The sequence below is a fragment of the Danio rerio genome, chromosome 25 (genome assembly GCF_052040795.2).
Source record: "Danio rerio strain M-AB ecotype USA chromosome 25, GRCz13ab, whole genome shotgun sequence".
NCBI classification, from domain to species: domain Eukaryota; kingdom Metazoa; phylum Chordata; class Actinopteri; order Cypriniformes; family Danionidae; genus Danio; species Danio rerio.
Window position 1 is genome coordinate 38273888 of NC_141045.1, and position 23540 is coordinate 38297427.

A 23540-nucleotide genomic window follows, 5' to 3' on the forward strand; every position below is an offset into this window, starting at 1 on the left:
TCGCGTGATGGGCAGGGCTTCTGTCTGCCCAGTGACTGTAGCGTCGTTGCTAAAATGGCTAACATGGATTTTATGAAGAAAAAAAAAAACATTGTTTATGTACTTTATGAAGGCTGAAAACAGCGTCAATACGTTTAGGACAGTGTCTGAGTCCACTACATGCTTTCAGAGGTGCATCCAGCTCTGTGAGCTCAAAAACTCCTCCAGAAACTGAACCTGGATCACGGAGTCTTTCAACGGTGCTTCTGACTGAGCCAAGCCCAGTTTGATGACTTGTCGGTGTCGCCTGGAGGATTTCACCCAGGACACCATCAACAGGTTCTACGTCACAATCACGCCCCCACAAGAGCAAGCTTCTGATTGGTTAACGCGGCGCGAATGTCCGCTGAAGTTCAGATTTTCGAACTCGATTGATTTGCGCGAAACGCGCGTTAAGCGCATAACATGCGCAAACGCTCAATTCGCCCCGCGCCATTCGCGCATATCACGCTATTCCCACTGCGCCATTCATGCAATTTGCGTCATTCGCGTTGCGCGCCACAGGATGTCTATACGCGTGTTAGCATCGACTTAAGATGTATCACTCGCGCTTGACGCGCGTTCTGCGTCTGGTATGAACGCAGCATTACACTTATAATATTAAGTGTAAAATTATAACATTATAAATGTGCAGTTATATATTATAATTGTCCATTTTCTGTCCTGTTTTTGACCTCAATCAAAATCCTGTTTGAATGGGCGTGGCAGATTGTAGACTCAGAAGTAAACACCCACTGTTCTGATTGGCTTACAGTTCTGCTTATTACCAGAGCCATACAAACAGTGAAAAAAAGTAGATGTCAATCTTCAGTGGAGGTGGGGTTTATCCAACCTATTACATCATAGAGTAGAACATTCCAGAACCTGTTGTTTTAGCAGACTGCCTTTAATATAAGCTCATTTTAGAGCAACCACAAAGTTGAGCTTTAAAACTTTTAAGATGTTTTTATAGTAGTATAAGCTCCTAATGTTAAAAGATCAGGGGAATTTGGGTTTCTATGTTCATGACCCCTTTAATACAAAAAGCATTACCTGCTAGGAATGAGTAGCTGGTCATGGTCAAATGGCAGGGCTATCTGAAACTTCTCCAACAGTTTGAAGTATTGAATCATGTGATCCTTTGGGAAACAGCGGCTTTTCTCCACAAATTTCTCCACGGTGGAGCGCTGCACCACTCCTTTCGTGCTGTCCCATGGACCGCTGCTTTTCAGAGACAGCGTCTGTCAGTTAACACAACGAAAAAAGATGTTACAGATCTTTCGCAGTTGTTGAACAGAGGAGCTAGATGTGTTTTAGCATGTATAACCTGTGAGATGATCCTACAAAACCACTGTAGGTCAATGAAGTACAGATCCTTCAGCTGAAGAACTGGATCAAAGTGCAGCAAGACACCTGGAGATAAGTCACAGAGGGTCTGTTAATATTTTTCAGTCTCTTAAAAAGGAAATGTAGCATAGCATTACTACTAAAAATAAGCATTCATCAGCTGATACGACTGGTAATATTACTACTAAAAATAAGCATTTATCAGCCGATACTGATATGACAGGTAATATTACTACTAAAAATAAGCATTCATCAACCGATACTGATGACAGATAATATTACTACTAAAATAAGCATTAAGCCAATACCGATATGACAGGTAATATTACTACTAAAATAAGCATTTATCAGTTGATACCGATATAACAGATAATATTACTACTAAAAATAAGCATTTATCAGCCAATACCGATATGACTGGTAATATTACTACTAAAAATAAGCATTTATCAGCCGATACTGATATGACTGGTAATATTACTACTAAAAATAAGCATTTATCAGCCGATACCGATATAACAGATAATATTACTACTAAAAATAAGCATTTAATCAGCCGATACTGATATGACAGGTAATATTACTACTAAAAATAAGCATTTATCAGCCGATACCGATATGACAGAATATCACTATTAAAATGAAGCATTTTTCAGCCGATACCAATATGACTGGTAATATTACTACTAAAAATAAGCATTCATCAGCCATGCCGATATAACAGATAATATTACTACTAAAAGCATTTAATCAGCCGATACTGATATGACAGGTAATATTACTACTAAAAATAAGCATTTATCAGCCGATACTGATGACAGATAATATTACTACTAAAATAAGCATTAAGCCAATACCGATATGACAGGTAATATTACTACTAAAATAAGCATTTATCAGTCGATACCGATATAACAGATAATATTACTACTAAAAATAAGCATTTATCAGCCGATACCGATATGACTGGTAATATTACAACTAAAAATAAACATTTATTAGCCGATACCGATATGACAGGTAATATTACTACTAAAATAAGCATTTATCAGTCGATACCGATATAACAGATAATATTACTACTAAAAATAAGCATTTATCAGCCGATACCGATATGACTGGTAATATTACTACTAAAAATAAGCATTCATCAGCCGATACCGATATGACAGAATATCACTATTAAAATGAAGCATTTTTCAGCCGATACCAATATGACTGGTAATATTACTACTAAAATAAGCATTTATCAGCCGATACCGATATAACAGATAATATTACTACTAAAAATAAGCATTTATCAGCCGATACCGATATGACTGGTAATATTACTACTAAAAATAAGCATTCATCAGCCGATACCGATATGACAGAATATCACTATTAAAATGAAGCATTTTTCAGCCGATACCAATATGACTGGTAATATTACTACTAAAAATAAGCATTCATCAGCCATGCCGATATAACAGATAATATTACTACTAAAAATAAGCATTTAATCAGCCGATACTGATATGACAGGTAATATTACTACTAAAAATAAGCATTTATCAGCCGATACCGATATGACAGAATATCACTATTAAAATGAAGCATTTTTCAGCCGATACCAATATGACTGGTAATATTACTACTAAAAATAAGCATTCATCAGCCATGCCGATATAACAGATAATATTACTACTAAAAGCATTTAATCAGCCGATACTGATATGACAGGTAATATTACTACTAAAAATAAGCATTTATCAGCCGATACTGATGACAGATAATATTACTACTAAAATAAGCATTAAGCCAATACCGATATGACAGGTAATATTACTACTAAAATAAGCATTTATCAGTCGATACCGATATAACAGATAATATTACTACTAAAAATAAGCATTTATCAGCCGATACCGATATGACTGGTAATATTACAACTAAAAATAAACATTTATTAGCCGATACCGATATGACAGGTAATATTACTACTAAAATAAGCATTTATCAGTCGATACCGATATAACAGATAATATTACTACTAAAAATAAGCATTTATCAGCCGATACCGATATGACTGGTAATATTACTACTAAAAATAAGCATTCATCAGCCGATACCGATATGACAGAATATCACTATTAAAATGAAGCATTTTTCAGCCGATACCAATATGACTGGTAATATTACTACTAAAATAAGCATTTATCAGCCGATACCGATATAACAGATAATATTACTACTAAAAATAAGCATTTATCAGCCGATACCGATATGACTGGTAATATTACTACTAAAAATAAGCATTCATCAGCCGATACCGATATGACAGAATATCACTATTAAAATGAAGCATTTTTCAGCCGATACCAATATGACTGGTAATATTACTACTAAAAATAAGCATTCATCAGCCATGCCGATATAACAGATAATATTACTACTAAAAATAAGCATTTAATCAGCCGATACTGATATGACAGGTAATATTACTACTAAAAATAAGCATTTATCAGCCGATACTGATGACAGATAATATTACTACTAAAATAAGCATTAAGCCAATACCGATATGACAGGTAATATTACTACTAAAAATAAGCATTTATCAGCCGATACTGATGACAGATAATATTACTACTAAAATAAGCATTAAGCCAATACCGATATGACAGGTAATATTACTACTAAAATAAGCATTTATCAGTCGATACCGATATAACAGATAATATTACTACTAAAAATAAGCATTTATCAGCCGATACCGATATGACTGGTAATATTACAACTAAAAATAAACATTTATTAGCCGATACCGATATGACAGATAACATCACCATTAATCAGCCGATACCGATATGACTGGTAATATTACTACTAAAAATAAGCATTCATCAGCCGATACTGATATAACAGATAATATTACTACTAAAATAAGCATTTATCAGCCGATACCGATATAACAGATAATATTACTACTAAAAATAAGCATTTATTAGCCGATACCGATATAACAGATAATATTACTACTAAAAATAAGCATTTATCAGCCGATACCGATATGACTGGTAATATTACATCTAAAAATAAACATTTATTAGCCGATACCGATATGACAGATAACATCACCATTAATCAGCCGATACCGATATGACTGGTAATATTACTACTAAAAATAAGCATTCATCAGCCGATACTGATATAACAGATAATATTACTACTAAAATAAGCATTTATAAGCCGATACCGATATAACAGATAATATTACTACTAAAAATAAGCATTTATTAGCCGATACGACTGGTAATATTACAACTAAAAATAAACATTTATTAGCCGATACGACTGGTAATATTACAACTAAAAATAAACATTTATTAGCCGATACCGATATGACAGATAACATCACCATTTATCAGTCGATACCAATAAGACAGATAATGACATCATTAAACATAAGCATTTATCAGCTGATACTGATCGGACAAAGAATAGCACCATTAAAAATAATCAATTATTAGCCAAAACTGATATGACTGATTAAATACTATTAAAAATAAGCATTTATCAGCTGATACCGACTTGACAGATAATGACACCATTAAAAATAAGCATTTACCAGCTGATAGCAATATGATATTAATAAAAATTAAATATCAGCAAAGATTAATCATATAGCAGTCAATACCAATAACGTTACCGAAATTAAAAATAAGCATTACAAAACAAATAAGATGAAAGAGAGTGAATAGTGAACTGTTTCTGACCGGCTTCGCTGAGGAAGTGTATAGCGTGAGGTAACTCCCCCTCCTCCAGCTGTAACTGCGTCTCCTGCAGGATCTCCATCAGTCTGCTGTGTCTGAGCACTGGGAAATCAGCCGGAGCGCATGATCTCTCCTGCAGGAGTCTCTTCTCCAGCTCCACATAACAGTCTGGAACTAGCTGACCCATCACCGGCTGGCCCTGGATCTGAACACGGCACATTAACACACCATGCATTAACCCTTTTAAAAACTAACTAGATACTACACACATGAAATTAAAATGCACCTTGAACCCGATGAGTTCTCTGTAGATGGCTTTGCGTAGCCGGCCGAGTGACTCGGACTCCTCGCAGGCACTCAACACGTGGTTTTCTCTGATCGCCGGGAACCCGGGCTGAGACTGAAGCTCTTTCTGCAGCTTCAGCAAACACTCCTGTAGGTGGCGCTCTTCACACAAATCTGCATGAGTTCCCACCACAATCACTGGACATTGACCCGCTACAGCCTGGAGAAACACAGAGCAAGGTTTAATAGATCCACAAATTTTTTCACAGTATTTCCTATAATCTTTTTTCTTCTGGAGAAAGTCTGGTTTTATTTCGGCTAGAATAAAAGCAGTTTTAATTGCTTTAAACCCATTTTAAGGTCAATATTATAAGACCCCTTAAGCAATGTTTGATTTGGATCAAAGCATGTGGTGAAATCCTTCTCACCTTAATGTTAAAGAGCCAGGGTTTGATGGCGTGGATCTCGCTGGCTCCTTTACTGAGGTCGTAGAGCACTAGATAGACAGCTCTGGAGCTCATGAAGTGAGGGTGAATCCCACTGCACTCTTCACCACCTCAAAAAAAAAAAAATCAGAAATAATTTTTTTTTGATTGGATTGGAATTTCTTTATCGTTCCCGAGGGGTAGTTTGGTTCACAACAATAGCTGACACAAAACACACAATAATAATAATAATAATAATAATAATAATAATAAATAATACAATAAAAAAGATAAACAAAAGTAGTTACCAAACAAAGCACCAAACAATTTACGAAAATGTGCTGCATTTAACAACGCAAACAATTTACGAAAATGTGCTGCATTCTCACAACTCAAACAATTTGAATGCACTGAATGGAGCGCATTTTCATAAATTGTTTGCGTTGAGAATGCAGGGCGTTTTTGGAAATTATTTGAGTGGTGAGAAAATGCAGGCCGTTTTCATAAATTGTTTGCGCTGTGAAAAAATGCAGTGGGTTTTCGGAAATCGTTTGTGTTGTGAGAAAATGCAGGGCGTTTTTGGAAGTTGTTTGCACTGTGAGAAAATCCAGTGTATTTTCGGAAATTGCTTGCGCTGTGAGAAAATGCAAGGCGTTTTCGTAAATTGTTTGCTTTGTGAGAAAATGCAAGGCGTTTTCGTAAATTGTTTGCACTGAAAAAATGCAACACATTCATAAATTGTTTGAGTTTTTTTTTTTTTAATGCAGGGTGTTTTCATAAATTTTTTTGCACTGTGAGAAAATGCAGTGCGTTTTTCTAAATTACTTGCATTGTGAGAAAAAGCAGAACATTTTCATAAATTGCATTCTCACAACGCAAACAATTTATGAAAACGTTCTGCTTTTTCACAACGCAAGCAGAGCAATTTATTGATGTATGTGTTGTGAGGATTTGCAGCATGTGCCGTCAAACAGATGAAGATCTTTTCTTACTTTACAGGGTTTTTTGTAATTGCACGCGTTTTCTTAAATTGCAGCATGTTAAGCTCTCTTGGCCACCGTAAAATTGTACTTCTTAACAGGAAAACCAGCAACAATCAAGAATGCATGATTATATACTGTCATGGCTTTGCAATCAAAAAAAGTGATTATATAGAAATCAATGGGGCAAAAACAGCCACCAACATAACGAAAGGGAAGTCAATTTACCCAGAGTGTATTGATGATTTTTTTTTTTTTTCAAAGCGTTTTCCTAAAATACGAGTCAAAATAAGATGTCACCAAAACTCATCCCATTTGCTGAAACACAGAGAATATAGTAGCCAAATTAAATTTCAAAATCCCCTCGGTATGGATGAGAACACCCCCAACAGCACACAAGGGTTAATCATTACACACTGAAGCTATTTTTGCAGCTGACCTGAGAACTCCCAGACGTTCAGCATCATGTTCCTCTTGTCTTTGCTCCTGACGGGCCAGTCCCGAATGCTGACGCCTGGATCTGATCTCCATTGTGAGCGCCTGAGTCTCATCAGCTGCTGAATTAAAGAGCTCTTTCCGCTGCCGGAGCCCCCCAACACCATCAGCTTCATGCGGTGATACGGGACGGCCTTCTTCAGACGCTGCTGCAGGAACCTGGACAACCACAGCAGGAACGTTTACATCACTTTCACATTTCATCTGCAGGATGTACTAGTGTCTATTTTCATGCTACGAGTGCTTGGTAACAGCAGACAGCGCTCGCAGGCTAGTTTTTAAAAGCAGGCAGCCATCTAGGCTAGTTTATAACAGCAGATGGTGCTCTAGGCTAGTTTATAACAGCAGATGGTGCTCTAGGCTAGTTTATAACAGCAGACAGCGCTCTAGGCTAGTTTATAACAGCAGACTGCCATCTAGGCTAGTTTATAACAGCAGATGGCGCTCTAGGCTAGTTTAACAGATGGCACTCTAGGCTAGTTTATAAAAATAGATGGCGCTCTAGGCTAGTTTATAACGGCAGACGACGCTCTAGGCTAGTTTATAACGGCAGACGGCGCTCTAGGCTAGTTTATAACGGCAGACGGCGCTCTAGGCTAGTTTATAACGGCAGACGGCGCTCTAGGCTAGTTTATAACGGCAGACGGCGCTCTAGGCTAGTTTATAACAGCAGACGGCGCTCCAGGCTAGTTTATAACAGCAGATGGTGCTCTAGGCTAGTTTATAACAGCAGATGGTGCTCTAGGCTAGTTTATAACAGCAGACAGCGCTCTAGGCTAGTTTATAACAGCAGACTGCCATCTAGGCTAGTTTATAACAGCAGATGGCGCTCTAGCCTAGAGTGCCATCTGTTAAACTAGCCTAGTTTATAAAAATAGATGGCGCTCTAGGCTAGTTTATAACGGCAGACGACGCTCTAGGCTAGTTTATAACGGCAGACGGCGCTCTAGGCTAGTTTATAACGGCAGACGGCGCTCTAGGCTAGTTTATAACGGCAGACGGCGCTCTAGGCTAGTTTATAACGGCAGACGGCGCTCTAGGCTAGTTTATAACAGCAGACGGCGCTCCAGGCTAGTTTATAACAGCAGATGGTGCTCTAGGCTAGTTTATAACAGCAGATGGTGCTCTAGGCTAGTTTATAACAGCAGACGGCGCTCTAGGCTAGTTTATAACAGCAGACGGCACTCTAGGCTAGTTTATAACAGCAGATGGTGCTCTAGGCTAGTTTATAAATGGCAGATGGCGCTCTAGGCTAGTTTATAACAGCAGACAGCGCTCTAGGCTAGTTTATAACAGCAGACTGCCATCTAGGCTAGTTTATAACAGCAGATGGCGCTCTAGGCTAGTTTAACAGATGGCGCTCTAGGCTAGTTTATAACAGCAGACGGCACTCTAGGCTAGTTTATAACAGCAGATGGCACTCTAGGCTAGTTTATAAATGGCAGATGGCGCTCTAGGCTAGTTTATAACAGCAGACAGCGCTCTAGGCTAGTTTATAACAGCAGACTGCCATCTAGGCTAGTTTATAACAGCAGATGGCGCTCTAGGCTAGTTTAACAGATGGCGCTCTAGGCTAGTTTATAACGGCAGACGACGCTCTAGGCTAGTTTATAACGGCAGACGGCGCTCTAGGCTAGTTTATAACGGCAGACGGCGCTCTAGGCTAGTTTATAACGGCAGACGGCGCTCTAGGCTAGTTTATAACGGCAGACGGCGCTCTAGGCTAGTTTATAACAGCAGACGGCGCTCTAGGCTAGTTTATAACAGCAGATGGTGCTCTAGGCTAGTTTATAACAGCAGATGGTGCTCTAGGCTAGTTTATAACAGCAGACGGCGCTCTAGGCTAGTTTATAACAGCAGACGGCACTCTAGGCTAGTTTATAACAGCAGATGGTGCTCTAGGCTAGTTTATAACAGCAGATGGTGCTCTAGGCTAGTTTATAACAGCAGATGGTGCTCTAGGCTAGTTTATAACATATGGCACTCTAGGCTAGTTTATAAATGGCAGATGGCGCTCTAGGCTAGTTTATAACAGTAGACGGCTTAATTATTCATATAGCTATTTTTTTATTTTATTTTTATTTTATTTATTTGGAATATGTAATTAGAGGGAGGGACATAACTTACACAATCAAATATAACCTGTCCGCAATAACACAAACAAAATAAATCAAACAAATGTGGACAGATGTGCACCTGATGATGTCTTTGGTTTTGCTCCCGATGTGTTTGAGGTCCAGCTGGAGCTGCAGGCCATCCAGAGGCAGATCCCACAGATGCACCAGCTTCCCCATCTCATCCGGGAACGAGCGCAGACCCTCATTATGGCTCACATCCAGAGACGTCAGGTCCTCCAGCATCCCGATCTGAGGAGGAATCTGGAGCACAGAACACCTCAGCGTTGTCAGTCAGAGAACGGCCCGGACATCAGTGCAGAGCCGAATCATACAGTACCTCAGTGAGTCTGTTGAAGCTTAAGTGCAGTTTCTCCAGTCGGGCCCACTTGTACACAGGGCCGCTGAGGTCGAGTGCGGAGATGAGATTATGGCTGAACATCAGCTCTCTGAGGTTCACACTCAGCCAGACAGATGGACCCGGCAGAACGCCAACACTGTTATTCCTCATGTCCACCGAACGCAAGCTAATCACAGACAACAAGAGAAATGTTACAGTCTGTGTGAAATCACAACATCAATTCGTTTTCCTTAGGCTTAATCCCTTACTTATAAAGGGGTTGCCACAGCAGAATGAACCACCAACTATTCCAGCATATATTTTATGCAGAGGATGCCCTTCCAGCTGCAACCCAATACTGGGAAACATCTATACACACACACACACACACACACACACACACTACAGCCAATTTCATTCATTCATTTTCATTTCGGCTTATTGTCAGATTTATCATGGGTTGCCACAGCAGAATGAACCACCAACTTATCCAGCATACGTTTTACACAGCAGATACCCTTCCAGCTGCAACCCATCACTGGGAAACATCCATACACTTATTCACGCATACATTACGTACAAGTTAGCTGACCCAATTCCTATAGCACATGTGTTTGGACGGTGGGGAAACCGGAGCACCCGGAGGAAACCCACGCCAACACGGGGAGAACATGCAAACTCCACACAGAAACACCAACTGGCCCAGCTGGGACCCAAACCAGCGGTCTTCTTGCTGTAAGGCGATTGTGCTACCCACTGCTGCACCCTCATAAATACTGTGTAACATTAGTAAAAATGAACTTACCATGGCAAGTTGATGACTATTTCAGGAACCCTGGTGAAAGTGTTGTGTGATAATTTCACGGTGGTTATTTTGGAGGGAAGGTGTGGCAGTGAACCTGCATAAAACAAGATGCTTCTCAATGATAGCAACAATAAAGAACAGCAGTTTGATATATAAGACAATGAAGACATGTGTCTGAATTACGTAGCAGAACTCTTAATGTTATGCCACTGGAATTGATTATATGGTAAACAGGAGATTTTTGGAAGCTGTGAGAAACGGTGTGCTTGCATTGTATATGTTATTATGCTGTTTACACAGCGCTCAACATAAATGATTACACCCCTCACAAATCTCTCATTTAAATTCATATTTTCTATAGGAAGCTTTACAATATTATATGTTTGAGCATATACATTAGATTACTCCGATTAGCTCCAGGTATGGCTTCAGTACTAACAAAATAACTCATGATACCGGTCCAGAAATAGCACATCCAAGTTCATATGTCAGGGGAAAATATTAAATACAAAAAATTTAAGAGCAAAATTCAGGAGAAACAAATAAATGATTACATTTTGTAGTTTGTATTTTTTTTTTCCTCATGAATTTAAATGCATTACTGTATCTCTCCATTTCTAAAGATGTTTGATGACTAAAACATTGTTTAATTAATCTGTTTTGTTCGAATGCACCAAAATATCTTACCTTTATTCACTAAGAAATTGATAAACATTAATTTTCAAAATGGGGTGCACTCATTTATGCTGAGCACTGCATTACAAAGTAAATGATGTTAAGATTAAGAAAGTCTGCAGTATTTACAAAAACAGCCTTAAACATTAATACTAATTATTAATACTTTGATATTTCATTTGTGTGTTAATTCAGTAGAAGGAATTAAATATAATTAAAAATTAAAAAATAAAAAAAAAAGCACCTCTCCTTGTTTATAAAAATAATCAAATTGAAATTACAAAAACAGAAGGCAAGCAAAAAAAGTATTATTATTATTGTTATTATTATCATCATCATCATCATCATCATCATCATCATTATTGTAATTATTATTATTAGGTAATTTATTCATATTTATTACCACCAACAGCCTGCATATGCAACAAAAGCCAACAAAAAAAGAAAGACCATTATATTTTGCTCATTATATTTTGCTTAAAGATTACAAAAGCAATTTTAAGACAGTAAAGAAAAAGTGATCCGAGTCAGGTGGACTTACTGATCTGGTTAACAGAAGCGATGAAAGTTTCCATCTTGAGGCATTCCGCAAGGAAGTTGTCTGAAACTATTTTAACCTGATTCTTACTGACGTCTAAAACCTTCAGCTCAGCCAGACAGAGCGGGAGGGAGAGTTCGGAGATCTGATTTCTGGAAAAGAGAGATTATATCGTCAGTTCACCTCTTTTGTGCACTTATTTACACTGACCAGCCACTTGATCAAGCACATTGCTTCAACTTAATACAAATAGCAAATCAGACAGCAGCAACTCAGGAGTATTAAAGCATGAAGACCTGCTTAAGATGATCTGAAAGTTAAACTGTAATAAAGGCCATGTACCCCCCATAATAAAGGCCCTGTAAACCCCATGAAAATGCCATGTAAAGTCCATAATAAAAGGTCCTAAAACCCCCATAATAAAGGCACTGTAAAGCCTATAATAAAGGCCATGTACCCCCTATAATAAAGACCCTGTAACTTCCATAATAAGGTCCATGTAAAGTCCATAAAGGCCCTGTAAAGTCCATAATTAAGGCCCTGTAAAGCCCATAATTAAAGGCCCTGTATAAGCCATAATATAAGGCCATGTAAAGCCCATAATAAAGGTCCCGTAAAACTCATGATAAAAGCCATGTAAAGCCTATAATTAAGGCCCTGTAAAGTCCATAATAAAGGCTCTGAAAATCCCATAATAAATGCCATGTAAAGCCTATAATAAAGGCCATGTACCCCCATAATAAAGACCACGTAAAGCCCATAAAAAGTCCATGTAAAGCCCATAATAAATGCCCTGAAATTCCAATAATAAAACCATTGTAAAGCCTATAATAAAGGCCATGTACCCCCCATAACAAAGGCCCTGTAACCCCCATAGTAAATACCCTGTAAAGTCCACTATAAAAGGTCCTATAACCCCCATTAAAAAAGGCCCTGTAAAGACCACGTAAAGCCCATAAAAAGTCAATGTAAATCACATAATAAAGGCCCTGTAAATCCCATAATAAAAGGCATTGTAAAACTTATAATAAAGGCCATGTAACCCCATAATAAAAGGCACTGTAAATCCCATAATAAAGACTCTGTACCCCCCATAATAAATGCCCTATAAAGACCATAATAAAAGGTCCTCTAACCCTCATAATAAAGATATTGCAAAACCTTTAATAAAGGCCATGTAAAGCCTATAAAAAAAAAAAAAAAGACCCCGTTACTCCCATAATACCCCTGCAGCCGCACCCCTCCAGTGAGAGCTCCTCCAGCCTCTGGGTGGCGCTGCGCAGCTGGAATGGGCAGACGGTGATCTGGTTGAAGGACAGGTTGAGGCGCCGCAGGGCTGGACTGCAGACGCCGGGCTCCAGCTGCAGGAGCGGACCGATGCAGTTGCGGGACACGTTCAGTGTGTGGAGCGCTGGTAAACTGAGCAGTTCAGATGGCAAACACTGCAGATGGTTTCCCTGCAGATCCAGACGAGTCAGACTGCGCAAACTCTGAGAGACGACACACAATGGGGAAATAGATTTCATTGTGTTTATCCCGTGTGTTTCGTTCACATCGATTCCCCTTTCGTTGTAATCGAGGGCGGTTCAGAGAAGAGCGGTTGCTAAAGAGGGAGGAGATATAGCATTCACTCACCTGACAGAGAATGCTGGGAAACTGTGACAGATTGTTGCCGCTCAAATCGAGCCGATGAAGGTTTTCAATCAGTTTCTTGAGAGAGTTCAGATCCGTCAGACAGGAGAGATCGTTCAGCTCATTCCCAGACAGATCCAGCAGACGCACCGGGTCTTTATCCAGGACCACAGGACTGGAGAAACTCTCAGAGAAACCCTGACCTGAGGACATCAGATAAAAAAAATGACAACGCTTTATTTGAAGGGGTGTTCATGTATAAAAAAAAAAAATTAAAAAATAAAATGGCCACAAAATGTTAATGGCCCCTCCATTGGACTTAGGTTGAGAAACCAAACAACATGTTTGGCTCTTGAAAAGCTCACATATGTAATAATAAAAAACATTTTGCAACCCAGTCTCATTCTGAACATGTACCCCTATACACATTTCTGTAGAGTGCCAAAAATGCCTCAGGAGGTGCGTTTTTCGCAGTTTTTGGTTTTGCGAATCCACCAGAGGCCGCTGTGTACACTGAGATCTCGAATTTCTTTAGCGCGAAAAGAAACACTGTCATACGGCCCCATAGCGTTCGTTTTAAAGAAGAAAAAAAAAAAAAAAAAAAATGCACCCATATGTACTTCTGGCTACATAATTCACGATCGCCAGAAATGTGTATAGGGCTAAGCTTTCAGAATGAGGCGATGTTGGAACTTGGTGATATCTGGGAGGTGTTTTTGAACTGAAAAAAAAAAAAAAAAAAAAAAAAAAAAAAAAAAAAGAGATATTGAAGAAGTAGATTTTGAAATAAATAAATAAATAAATAAATAAATAAATAAATAAATAAATAAATAAATAAATAAATAAATATGCGCGTTTGATGCGTCAACAATCAAACTAAAAGATTGTATTTGACTCGTTTTAGTGTTGTTGTTATCTGTATGTTTTTTTTCCTATAATGAATATAGGTCACACTTTACAATAAGGTTCATTAGTTAATTATGCATTTATTAACAAACAAATACTTAATAAATGTATTGTTCATTGTTTGTTCATGTTAGTTAACGTTAGTTAATGAAAATACAGTTGTTCATCGCGAGTTCATGTTAACTTACGGTGCATTAACTAATGTTAACAAGCATGAGTTTGGACGTTAATAATGCATTAGTAAATGTTCAATTATGATTAATAAGTGCTGTTCATCATTAGTAAATGCATTAACTAATGAACCTTATTGTAAAGTGCTACCACCAATGCCTCTGGTGTGGCATTAAAACAATTCGGCGAACTTCAGATGCAGGGAGGAGTTGACCACGGCGAGCGGGTTCGAGGCTGGGGAAGAGCGGTTCCAAAAATCAGGTAAGACGAAAACAGAATCCAAAAAAAAAAAATAAGTGAACGAGTTCATAACAGGGTGAGAGTGTGGTGAAATCCAAAAACGTGGTTAAAAAAAAAAAAAATAAAAAAAATAAAAAAATAAAAAAAAATAAAAAAAAAAACTTTTCTTTTGCTAGACGGCTTTTCTAAATTGTTGCTCAGACAGCAGTCTCTGGTGGGTTGACGCGAGAACAGCGCGGGCGCAAACGGAACTCATGAGAGACGTTCGAGATATGAAAAAGCGCACACAGCGGCCTCTCACGAATTCGCGAAAACAAAAACTGCACAAATATGTACCTACCGGGACATGTCGTTTTTAGAATGAGACTGGGTTGGATGTATTTTTTTTATGTCAAGTTGTCAAAACAATGTCATCTTTGCATTTAAAATGACAAAACGGAGTGAAAGACACTTTAGCATAAAATCCCATTCACATTCATGAATATAAAGGTTTAATGACAGTCTTATGAACACCTCTTCAAGTTTTACCCAACAAGACAAAGATAGTCAACTCTGTATGAACAGTTTAGGTAACAGCTTGTACCTCTGATGTTGTGGGAGTTGGCGTGCTTCTGCACAGGGACACTTGGATCCGCCTCTCCATGGTAGCCCTGCAGAAAAACAATCAATCCGAGACTACTTTAGAGAGTGAAAACTAAACCATAGACATCTAAAGCCCTGTTTCCATCTCATGTGATCAAGAGAATGACATTGTAAATTCCTGGGAAAATATAATCATTATGTTTCTAAACCAGGGAAACCGCTGTAGCTCTATTTTATTCCTCCATATAGAATGAATGGAATGAAACGGTCAAATTTCATCATTTACTCGCACTCAAAAGGCTCCAAGTTGAATTTATGTTAAACAAAACAAGATATTGTGAAGAATTTCGGAAAAACAGCCATTGACTTTCATAGTAGAAACAAAATATACTAAGGAAGTCTATGGCTGCTTTTCCACTGTGGCAACCCCAGATTAATAAAGGGACTAAGCCGAAAACAATAAATGAATGAAGACTACAACTCCCATGATTCCACACTCAGTCACATCATCATCAAACTACGCCTATGTTTGTTGTGAATACACTCCCTCTAGTAGCCAAAATTACACTCTGCAATTTATTGTACCCCCTTAGAAGATGTTTTTTCTTGGGCAGTGTGTGCTGCGTATACATAACCAGAACAAATCTATCGTGCATGATACACACTAAACATGCTACACAGGGAGGCTTACAGATGTTATAGCAATGGGTTGGGAAAGGGTTCTGGTGGGCCCCTAATAGCATCTCTGGGGGCCCCGAAACGGCATGGACCCTTAGAATCATCCATACCCCCCTTACCAGGCAATAAGAATAAAGACGATACAAATTGTTAAATGATGACTGCTAACCAGAACCAAGTCACCACTATCCATATCCTATTGGCCGTTACCATTCAAAACTCCAATGGAAGCAGTCGCTAAATGTTTATACCTGACTGAATCGACATTTGGACACTTTATACCAAAAGCATGTACATGGGGCAAGATATGAGCAGAAAAAGCAAACAGCCCACCAAAAGTGTGTGTGATCTGTTACCTCTGAACTGGTACGTCGGCTGTGGCTGCGACGCCTCCAGACGGGTCTCCTGCTAACTTCCAGAGAATCACTGATTAGCATGAATCCATGTGGAGGGCCGTCACTGCCTATGAGGTGACAAACGTTAATGCTATCAGATAAATACAGACTACTAGTTGAAAGAGTTTCTCAAGACAAATACTGATGCTAGACAGATTAGCATGTTTAATTTCAACATCCCAGAGTTTAAAGTTTTAGCTCTGTTAAAGTTTTCATTCCCTGTTAGCCATTTGCTATTGCTCATTTGTTAAAATGCTGATAGGTATTTGCTTTGCGCTAACATTGTAGCATGTTTCATAATGTTGCTAGCATGTTTAACATTTTAATAGCATGTTGCAAACATGTTTAACTTAGCTAGTACTTTACTAGCATGTTTTAATACATTGTTGACAGAACATGCAACAAGCATTGTAGTGCGTCGCTGTCATTTTCAACAGGTTTTAAAACTGTTAGCATTGTTAGAATACTTTAGCTACTGGCAGATTACTAGCATGTTTATAATGTTTTAACGTGCATGTTTTATGTATTTATCGTTTTTTTTTAGAAACGTGAGCATTTTTACCACATGGCTAGCTTTAGTCTAACATGTTTTACCTCATGTTTAACATGTTTTAGAACAACAGCCTTTCAACACATTGGCAGCATGTTTTCAATCCTTCCCAGCATGTTTTAGAATGTTGCTAGCATGTTTAACACCCCTATACAATGTAGCAAACATGTTTTAACTTTGCTAGCATTTTACTAGCACATTAATACATTGCTGTCTTAAGTTGCTATAATTTTAGAGCACTGCTAACATTTTACAATCATGCTAGCATGTTTTACCACATTGGTAGGATCTTTTAGCTACTGGCAGATTACTAGCATGTTTATAATGTTTTAACATGCATGTTTTATTTATTTACTAGTTTGTTTTAAAAAAGTTTTTGTTTTAGCATTTTGCTAGCTTTGGTCTAGCATGTTCAGCTCATTTTGCGCATGATTTAGAACAACAGCATTTATGCCAACACACTGGTAGCATGTTTTAAACATCTGCTGTGCTAAATCACATTAACATGTTTCAGCACATTGCTAATATAACTGAGCACATTATGCATTACATTGGTAGAATGCTTCTTACACTAACACGTTTTTAGCATATTTGTTTCACACTGATAAGCTATGCTAGCAACATAGATATCATGCAATTTCCCTTGGTATCATGTTTGAAAGCATTGCTAACATTTTTTTAATTTGCTACCACGTTTTTCCACATTGGTCTGGCATGTTTTCCTATTTTTAGCATGCTTTACAATGGTAACATCTTAGAATTTTCACTTCATCTTTTAAAAAAGCCAAACAATTTTAACACATTGATACCATGTATTAGCATCTTCAAGCATGTTTCTAGAATGTTGCTAATATGTTTTAAAATATTGATAACATGTTTTAGAACCAATATTTGTAACGCATTGCTACAATGTATTGCTAGCATGTTACCATGTTTCTAAATTGTTTTCATAAATGATGCTAACAGGTTTCAGAATATCCATAACATGTTTTAGAACATTGCCAATATTTGTAACACATTGCAACTATGTATTGCTAGCATGTTTCTAGAATGTTTTTATAATGTTGCTAACATTTTCCCAGCACTGGGTTGCGGCCGGAAGGGCATCTGCTGCGTAAAACATATGCTGGAACAGTTCATTCTGCTGTGGTGACCCAATATAAATAGGGATTAAGCTAAAGGAAAATGAATAAATGTTGCAAACATGTTTTAAAATGCTGGTAAAGTTTTACAACATTGACAATATTTTTAACACATTGCCATCATGTATTGCTAGCATATTCTACCATGTTTCTAGAATGTTTTCACAATTTGCTAACATGTTTTTGAATATTGGTAATACGTTTTCAAACATTATGGATATTTGAAACACATTGCTACCATGTACTGCTAACATGTTTTACCATGTTTCTAGAATGTTTGTATAATGATGCGAACATGTTTTAGAACATTGACAATGTTTGTAACACATTGCTATCATGTATTGCTAGCATGTTTTACCATGTTTCTAGAATGTTTGTATAATGATGCTAACATGTTTTAGAGCATTGGCATATTTGTAATACTTTGCTAACATGTTTAATATTATTGGTAATGTTCTAGAACTTTGCCAACATTTACTAACATTGCTAGCATGTTTTATGATGTTGCTATCCTACCGTCGCTCTCCAACTCATCGAACATAAAGACCAAGCTGTCCTCTAAGGAAATATGCGAGTCGTCACTTTCCTCATCGGTGAAATATCCTGATGTGCTGACATCACTCGATAATCTGCTAACTCCCACAATCCCCTTCTTCCTCTGGAGCTGCGAGATCTGTCTGGCCAAACGCTGACCTTTACCTTAAAAGGTACAAAAACAGATAGATTCAACAGATAGCATTCAAGCTAGCTTTAAAACTACAAAAATCAAGCAGAATCGTAATGAGTTTGTGCAGGTTAGGTAATGTTGTATATTACATTACTTTGTCGATTATACAGGGTCATTCCACCAAATATTGATGTATAATCAATCCAGAATAGATTATCATGTCATAAATAAATGAACAACTCCAGATGGCATTAGCATTAGCATTGGTGTGAACAGACTCACTGCTGTAGTGCGTGTTTGTAGATTGACTCCTGCGCTCAGACAGAAGAGCGCTGATCCACGAGGCCTTCATGTGTCCGATGCGGACGCTGCCGAGACACAGGGCGCTGTTGGTGTGGTCAAGTCCCAGACGGCGGAGGATCAGAGTGACAGCAGGATCATCCGACCTCCGCACGCACACACTCAGAGCTCCACGCAGATGCTGCTCATGAACGCCTGAAGAAACCAAAAGCTCCAGCAGAGCCAGGGGAGCCCCACGATCACACGCCTGCACACACAGATAAAAACTCAAGACTGTACCTTGTGTATTGTTCAAATTGACTCCCCCTTTCATTATGTTGGGGACTGTTTTTGCCCCATTAACTTCCATTATTCATTCATTTGTTTTCTTTTCAGCTTAGTCCCTTTAATAAGCAGGGGTCGCCACAGCGGAATGAACCACCAACTTATCCAGCATGTTTTACACCACGGATGCCCTTCCAGCTGCAACCCATCACTGGGAAACACCCATACACTCGTGCATTCACACTCATACACTACGGACAATTTAGCTTACCCAATTCCCCTATAGCGCATGTAACTTTGGATTATGGGGGAAACAGGAGCACCTGGAGAAAACCCACATCAACACGAGGGAGAACATGCAAACTCCACACAGAAACGCCAACTGACCCAGCCAGGACTGCAACTTGTCCAAACACATGCACTATAGGAGAATTGGGTAAGCTAAATTGTCTAGTGTGCGAATGAGTTTCTATAGGTGTTTCCCAGTGATGGGTTGCAGCTGGAAGGGCATTCGCTACGTAAAACATATGGTGGATAAGTTAATGGTTCATTCCGCTGTGGCAATCTAAAGTTAATAAAAGGACTAAGCCAAACAGAATGAATGATGCGTGTATCCACAGCCAATCACATAGGAAGGGATACAGCTTCCCATGTGATTGGCTAAGACACGCTACATGTGATCTAGTTAGCATTAGTAATACAGACATTTTAATCTTCCCCATAGTATAAAAAAAAAATAAAAAACTTGAGTGGCCTTTTGTTTATTATATTGAGTTGGCCAGCCTAAGCCACACCTGTGCAATAATCATGCTGTCTAACCAGCATCTCCACAAAGGAGAAGTGCCTAACTAAACAGATTTAGACAACTGTCAACAATATCGGAGAGAAATAAACCTTTAGCTTATGAAAATTGCTGCGTTTACTGAAAGTGTTTATATATACACTGTAGGTTTGAAATAAATTGTCAATTCAGAGTTTAAAGTTCCAGATTTCAGACCTGATATAGGAGTGAATCGCTCTTGGTTTTCTTGTTGACGTCGGCGCCCAGCTGAATCAGACACTCTGCCATGTCCACGTCTCCATCCTCACACGCTCTCTCCAGCAGAGCATACAGGATCTCTCCATCCGTCACCATCTTAGACAAGCACAGGCAGCTCATTCCCTGCAGCTGAAGACGAACACAAGCCGAATTTACAGGAGGACTCGCTTTTCTTAGAGAGACAAACATATATACAGTTTTCATACAAAGATATTCTGAAGAAAGCTGCAAACCTGCAACCACTGACCTCAAGAGTAGGAAAAAAAAAATAAACCTGTAACCATTGACTTCCAGTTTATTTATGACATTCTTCAAGGTATCTTTTGTGTTCAACAGAAGAAAGTCAAACAGGTTTGGAACAAGTGAAGGGTGAGTAAATGATCGATTTTACATTTGAGTGAACTGTGTCTTTAAAAGGGGACCTACTACACCCCAAGATCTAAAATAAGTCTCTGATGTCCCTAGAGTGTGTGTGAGAGAAGTTTCAGCTCAAAACACCACATTAATAATGATTTCTAACACTCCAAATCTGACCCTTTTAGGCTTTGATCTTAATGGTGGTGTTTTGGTGACTATCGCTTTAAATTCAAATGAGATTGTGCTCTTTTCAGAAGAAGGCGGAGCTACAAATGCCCATGTGTCAGCATAGTGGCAGATTCAAAAACAAGATTGACACCCTATGCTAATGAGTAAGAGATGGTCACTAGTGGGCGGGGCTTTCCCCCTCAAAGGGATACTGTCAATCTGATGCTGCGCCCCAATTGGCATACTATCCATCCTATATAGTATTCAAGAACAGAATTAGTATTAACGATAGCATGTTGAAAAGAGAATGCCAAAGCTTCCTGGATGGTTTACCATTTCCGGTAAAAACTCCAATACTACATTATTGCCCACAATACATTGCGCATTAGATGTGAATTTGTTTAGAACTGCAAACATTCGCTGGTAAAGTGTAAACAAACTACAAACATGGCCGACTCGCAAGACCAACAGTCAAGTAGCAAGGCTTCGGTAAAGTTGTTTGAATGACTATATCTAGCCAACTGGAACACATTTAAACCGCGTTTTCCTTAATATATTTCATCTGCAACAACAATGTGAACATAAAGATAAATTTGGAGATTAACTTCTGAATGCATAATTACCCAAAGACATGAGATTTCTTTGCATGTAAGACTCATGGATGGCAGATTATCGTGCTGCTGCTTCAATAAGGTAGGAAATTAAATGACAAATGTGGAAGATTGACGGGGGACATGACTAAGCAACATGCCTGTTAATGAGGCAGTAGTATATCCCAAAACTTTTATACTCTTGTTACACACTCAAAAGTATATACTTTTCCTTCACACAAAGTGTAGTATATGCATGTGAATTGGGATATGCAGCAAAAAATGTTTCTACAGACGGTTTATCAAGTGGGATTATAAATGATAAAAATTCATACATTTTACTATTAGAGGCTGCTTATATTCACTTAATACTCCCATAAAATTGCATTTAAACTACTTTAAAAGTGTGACTTTTGCATAGTAAGTCCCCTTTAATCTAGTAGCGCTGATAATTGTAGTAATGCCAGTGCTCAACACTACAGTCTGAGTCATTTATTTTTCGATCTCTTACCGGATCTCTGCGCTGATCGGCCGTGTTCTCCCGCAGGATCTGGAAGATCTCCTTCTCGAACGCTTCTTTCTGCAGCCACACAGCAGCACTCGAGCAGGTGTCCAACAACTTCCACACCACCTGTAGACCCTGGTGGACAAAAAGCACACACTGTTCAGTCAGGTTGTTTATTTCACAACAAAGGACAGTGTGCATTAATCAAAGCTCTCCATGCACCCAAATCAGCCTAAAGACTAGTTTTCATTGAAGGCCCCGTATGGCATGTTTTCACTGAGTGTTCAGGTACGGTACGGTTTAGTACACTATTATGGCCATTTCCACTGTCAAAAGGTTCCTAAAAGCGAACAGGGGAACAGTATTTCATACGTCACGACCAGTGTGTGAATTAAACACTTATAATGGGGGGGGGTATTTATTTAAATTGCATCTAATTTATTCATGAAATGAATCTTAATGTTTTGTGGGATAGACTATATTTAGTGTATTCTGACCTGATTAGCCCAGGCATGTCCAAACTCGGTCCTGGAGGGCCGGTGTCCTGCAAAGTTTTGTTCCAACCCCATTCAGACACACCTGGGCTAGCTAATCAAGCTCTTACAAAGCTTTTTAGATACATCCTTGCAGGTGTGTTGAGGCAAGTTAGCTAAAATCTGCAGGACACTGGCCCTCCAGGATCGAGTTTGGACACCCCCCATTTCAGCTTACTTTAGGACAAACTACGTAAACATTGCATCTGATTTGAGTTTACTCTTAGGCAATGTGTAGAAACGAACACCCATTTAATCAGAAAACGTGGTTTTCTCCATGTCTTGTGAACTTACGGTGTCTATCATGCTCAATCTGCCGGTTTCAGACTGTTGAGTGACTTTTCTCGAATGGACCGACTGGCACGATTATGCATTTACTATGGTATGAACCGTTATAGGGGTGGTCAAATGGATAGCTATTATTTTACCTATTAACATTATGATTTAAAGGCGACCCGGTGGCACAGTAGGTAGTGCTGTCACCTCACAGAAAGAAGGTCGCTGTTTCGAGCCTCAGCTGGCATTTCTGTGTGGAGTTTGCATGTTCTCCCAGTGTTCACATGGGTTTCCTCCAGGTGCTCTGGTTTCCCCCACAGTCCAAAGACATGCAGCACAGGTGAATTGGGTAAGCTAAATTGTCCGTAGTGCATGTGTGAAAGTGTGTGTACGGGTGTTTCCCAGTGATGGGTTGCAGCTGGAAGGGCATCTGCTGCATAAGTTGGCGGTTCATTCCACCGTGGCAATCCCAGATTAATAAAAGGGACTACGCTGAAAAGAAAAAATGAATGAATGATCATTTAAAATACAGATTAGAGTGAGTTTCAAAAGGTAGACCCCCCCACACATCTTGTTTTGATGTTTCCTAGGGGGATCAAGCCTTAAGTGTGTCAATCACCCCAAACCCCCCTGTAATTCGCACCCTGGTCAAGGCTCTCCCTGCGTGACCAGCTAAGACCAGGCTGGAAGTGGCCAAAACCCCTCTAAAACCAGCCTGGTCAACCAGTTAAAACCAGTCAACCAGCTTAGGCTGGTTTAAGCAGTTTT

At 38.8% G+C, this 23540-nt stretch overlaps 2 protein-coding genes across 8 annotated transcripts in view; one reads left to right on the forward strand and one right to left on the reverse strand.

Annotated features, from left to right (window-relative positions):
- Positions 1 to 23540, forward strand: part of ano5a (anoctamin 5a) — an 805725-nt gene that overhangs the window by 443821 nt on the left and 338364 nt on the right. The gene's annotated exons all lie outside the window — the stretch shown is intronic.
- Positions 1 to 23540, reverse strand: part of lrrk2 (leucine-rich repeat kinase 2) — a 62102-nt gene that overhangs the window by 24915 nt on the left and 13647 nt on the right. For 6 of the 7 annotated variants that reach the window (XR_015525785.1, XR_015525786.1, XM_087310865.1 and 3 more), the window contains 18 exon segments: positions 21970 to 22098; positions 20302 to 20472; positions 19023 to 19287; positions 18590 to 18772; positions 16343 to 16449; positions 15310 to 15376; positions 13413 to 13612; positions 13017 to 13267; positions 11781 to 11929; positions 10565 to 10658; positions 9760 to 9946; positions 9502 to 9683; positions 7250 to 7464; positions 5834 to 5961; positions 5407 to 5625; positions 5124 to 5325; positions 1346 to 1431; positions 1072 to 1259 (listed from right to left, as the gene is read on the reverse strand). Coding sequence is in view for 5 of the 7 variants with exons in the window: in XM_087310865.1 (XP_087166991.1) it covers positions 1072 to 1259; positions 1346 to 1431; positions 5124 to 5325; positions 5407 to 5625; positions 5834 to 5961; positions 7250 to 7464; positions 9502 to 9683; positions 9760 to 9946; positions 10565 to 10658; positions 11781 to 11929; positions 13017 to 13267; positions 13413 to 13612; positions 15310 to 15376; positions 16343 to 16449; positions 18590 to 18772; positions 19023 to 19287; positions 20302 to 20472; positions 21970 to 22098 (3023 nt within the window). In the remaining 2 variants the exon portion in view is untranslated. 7 annotated transcript variants of the gene reach the window in all.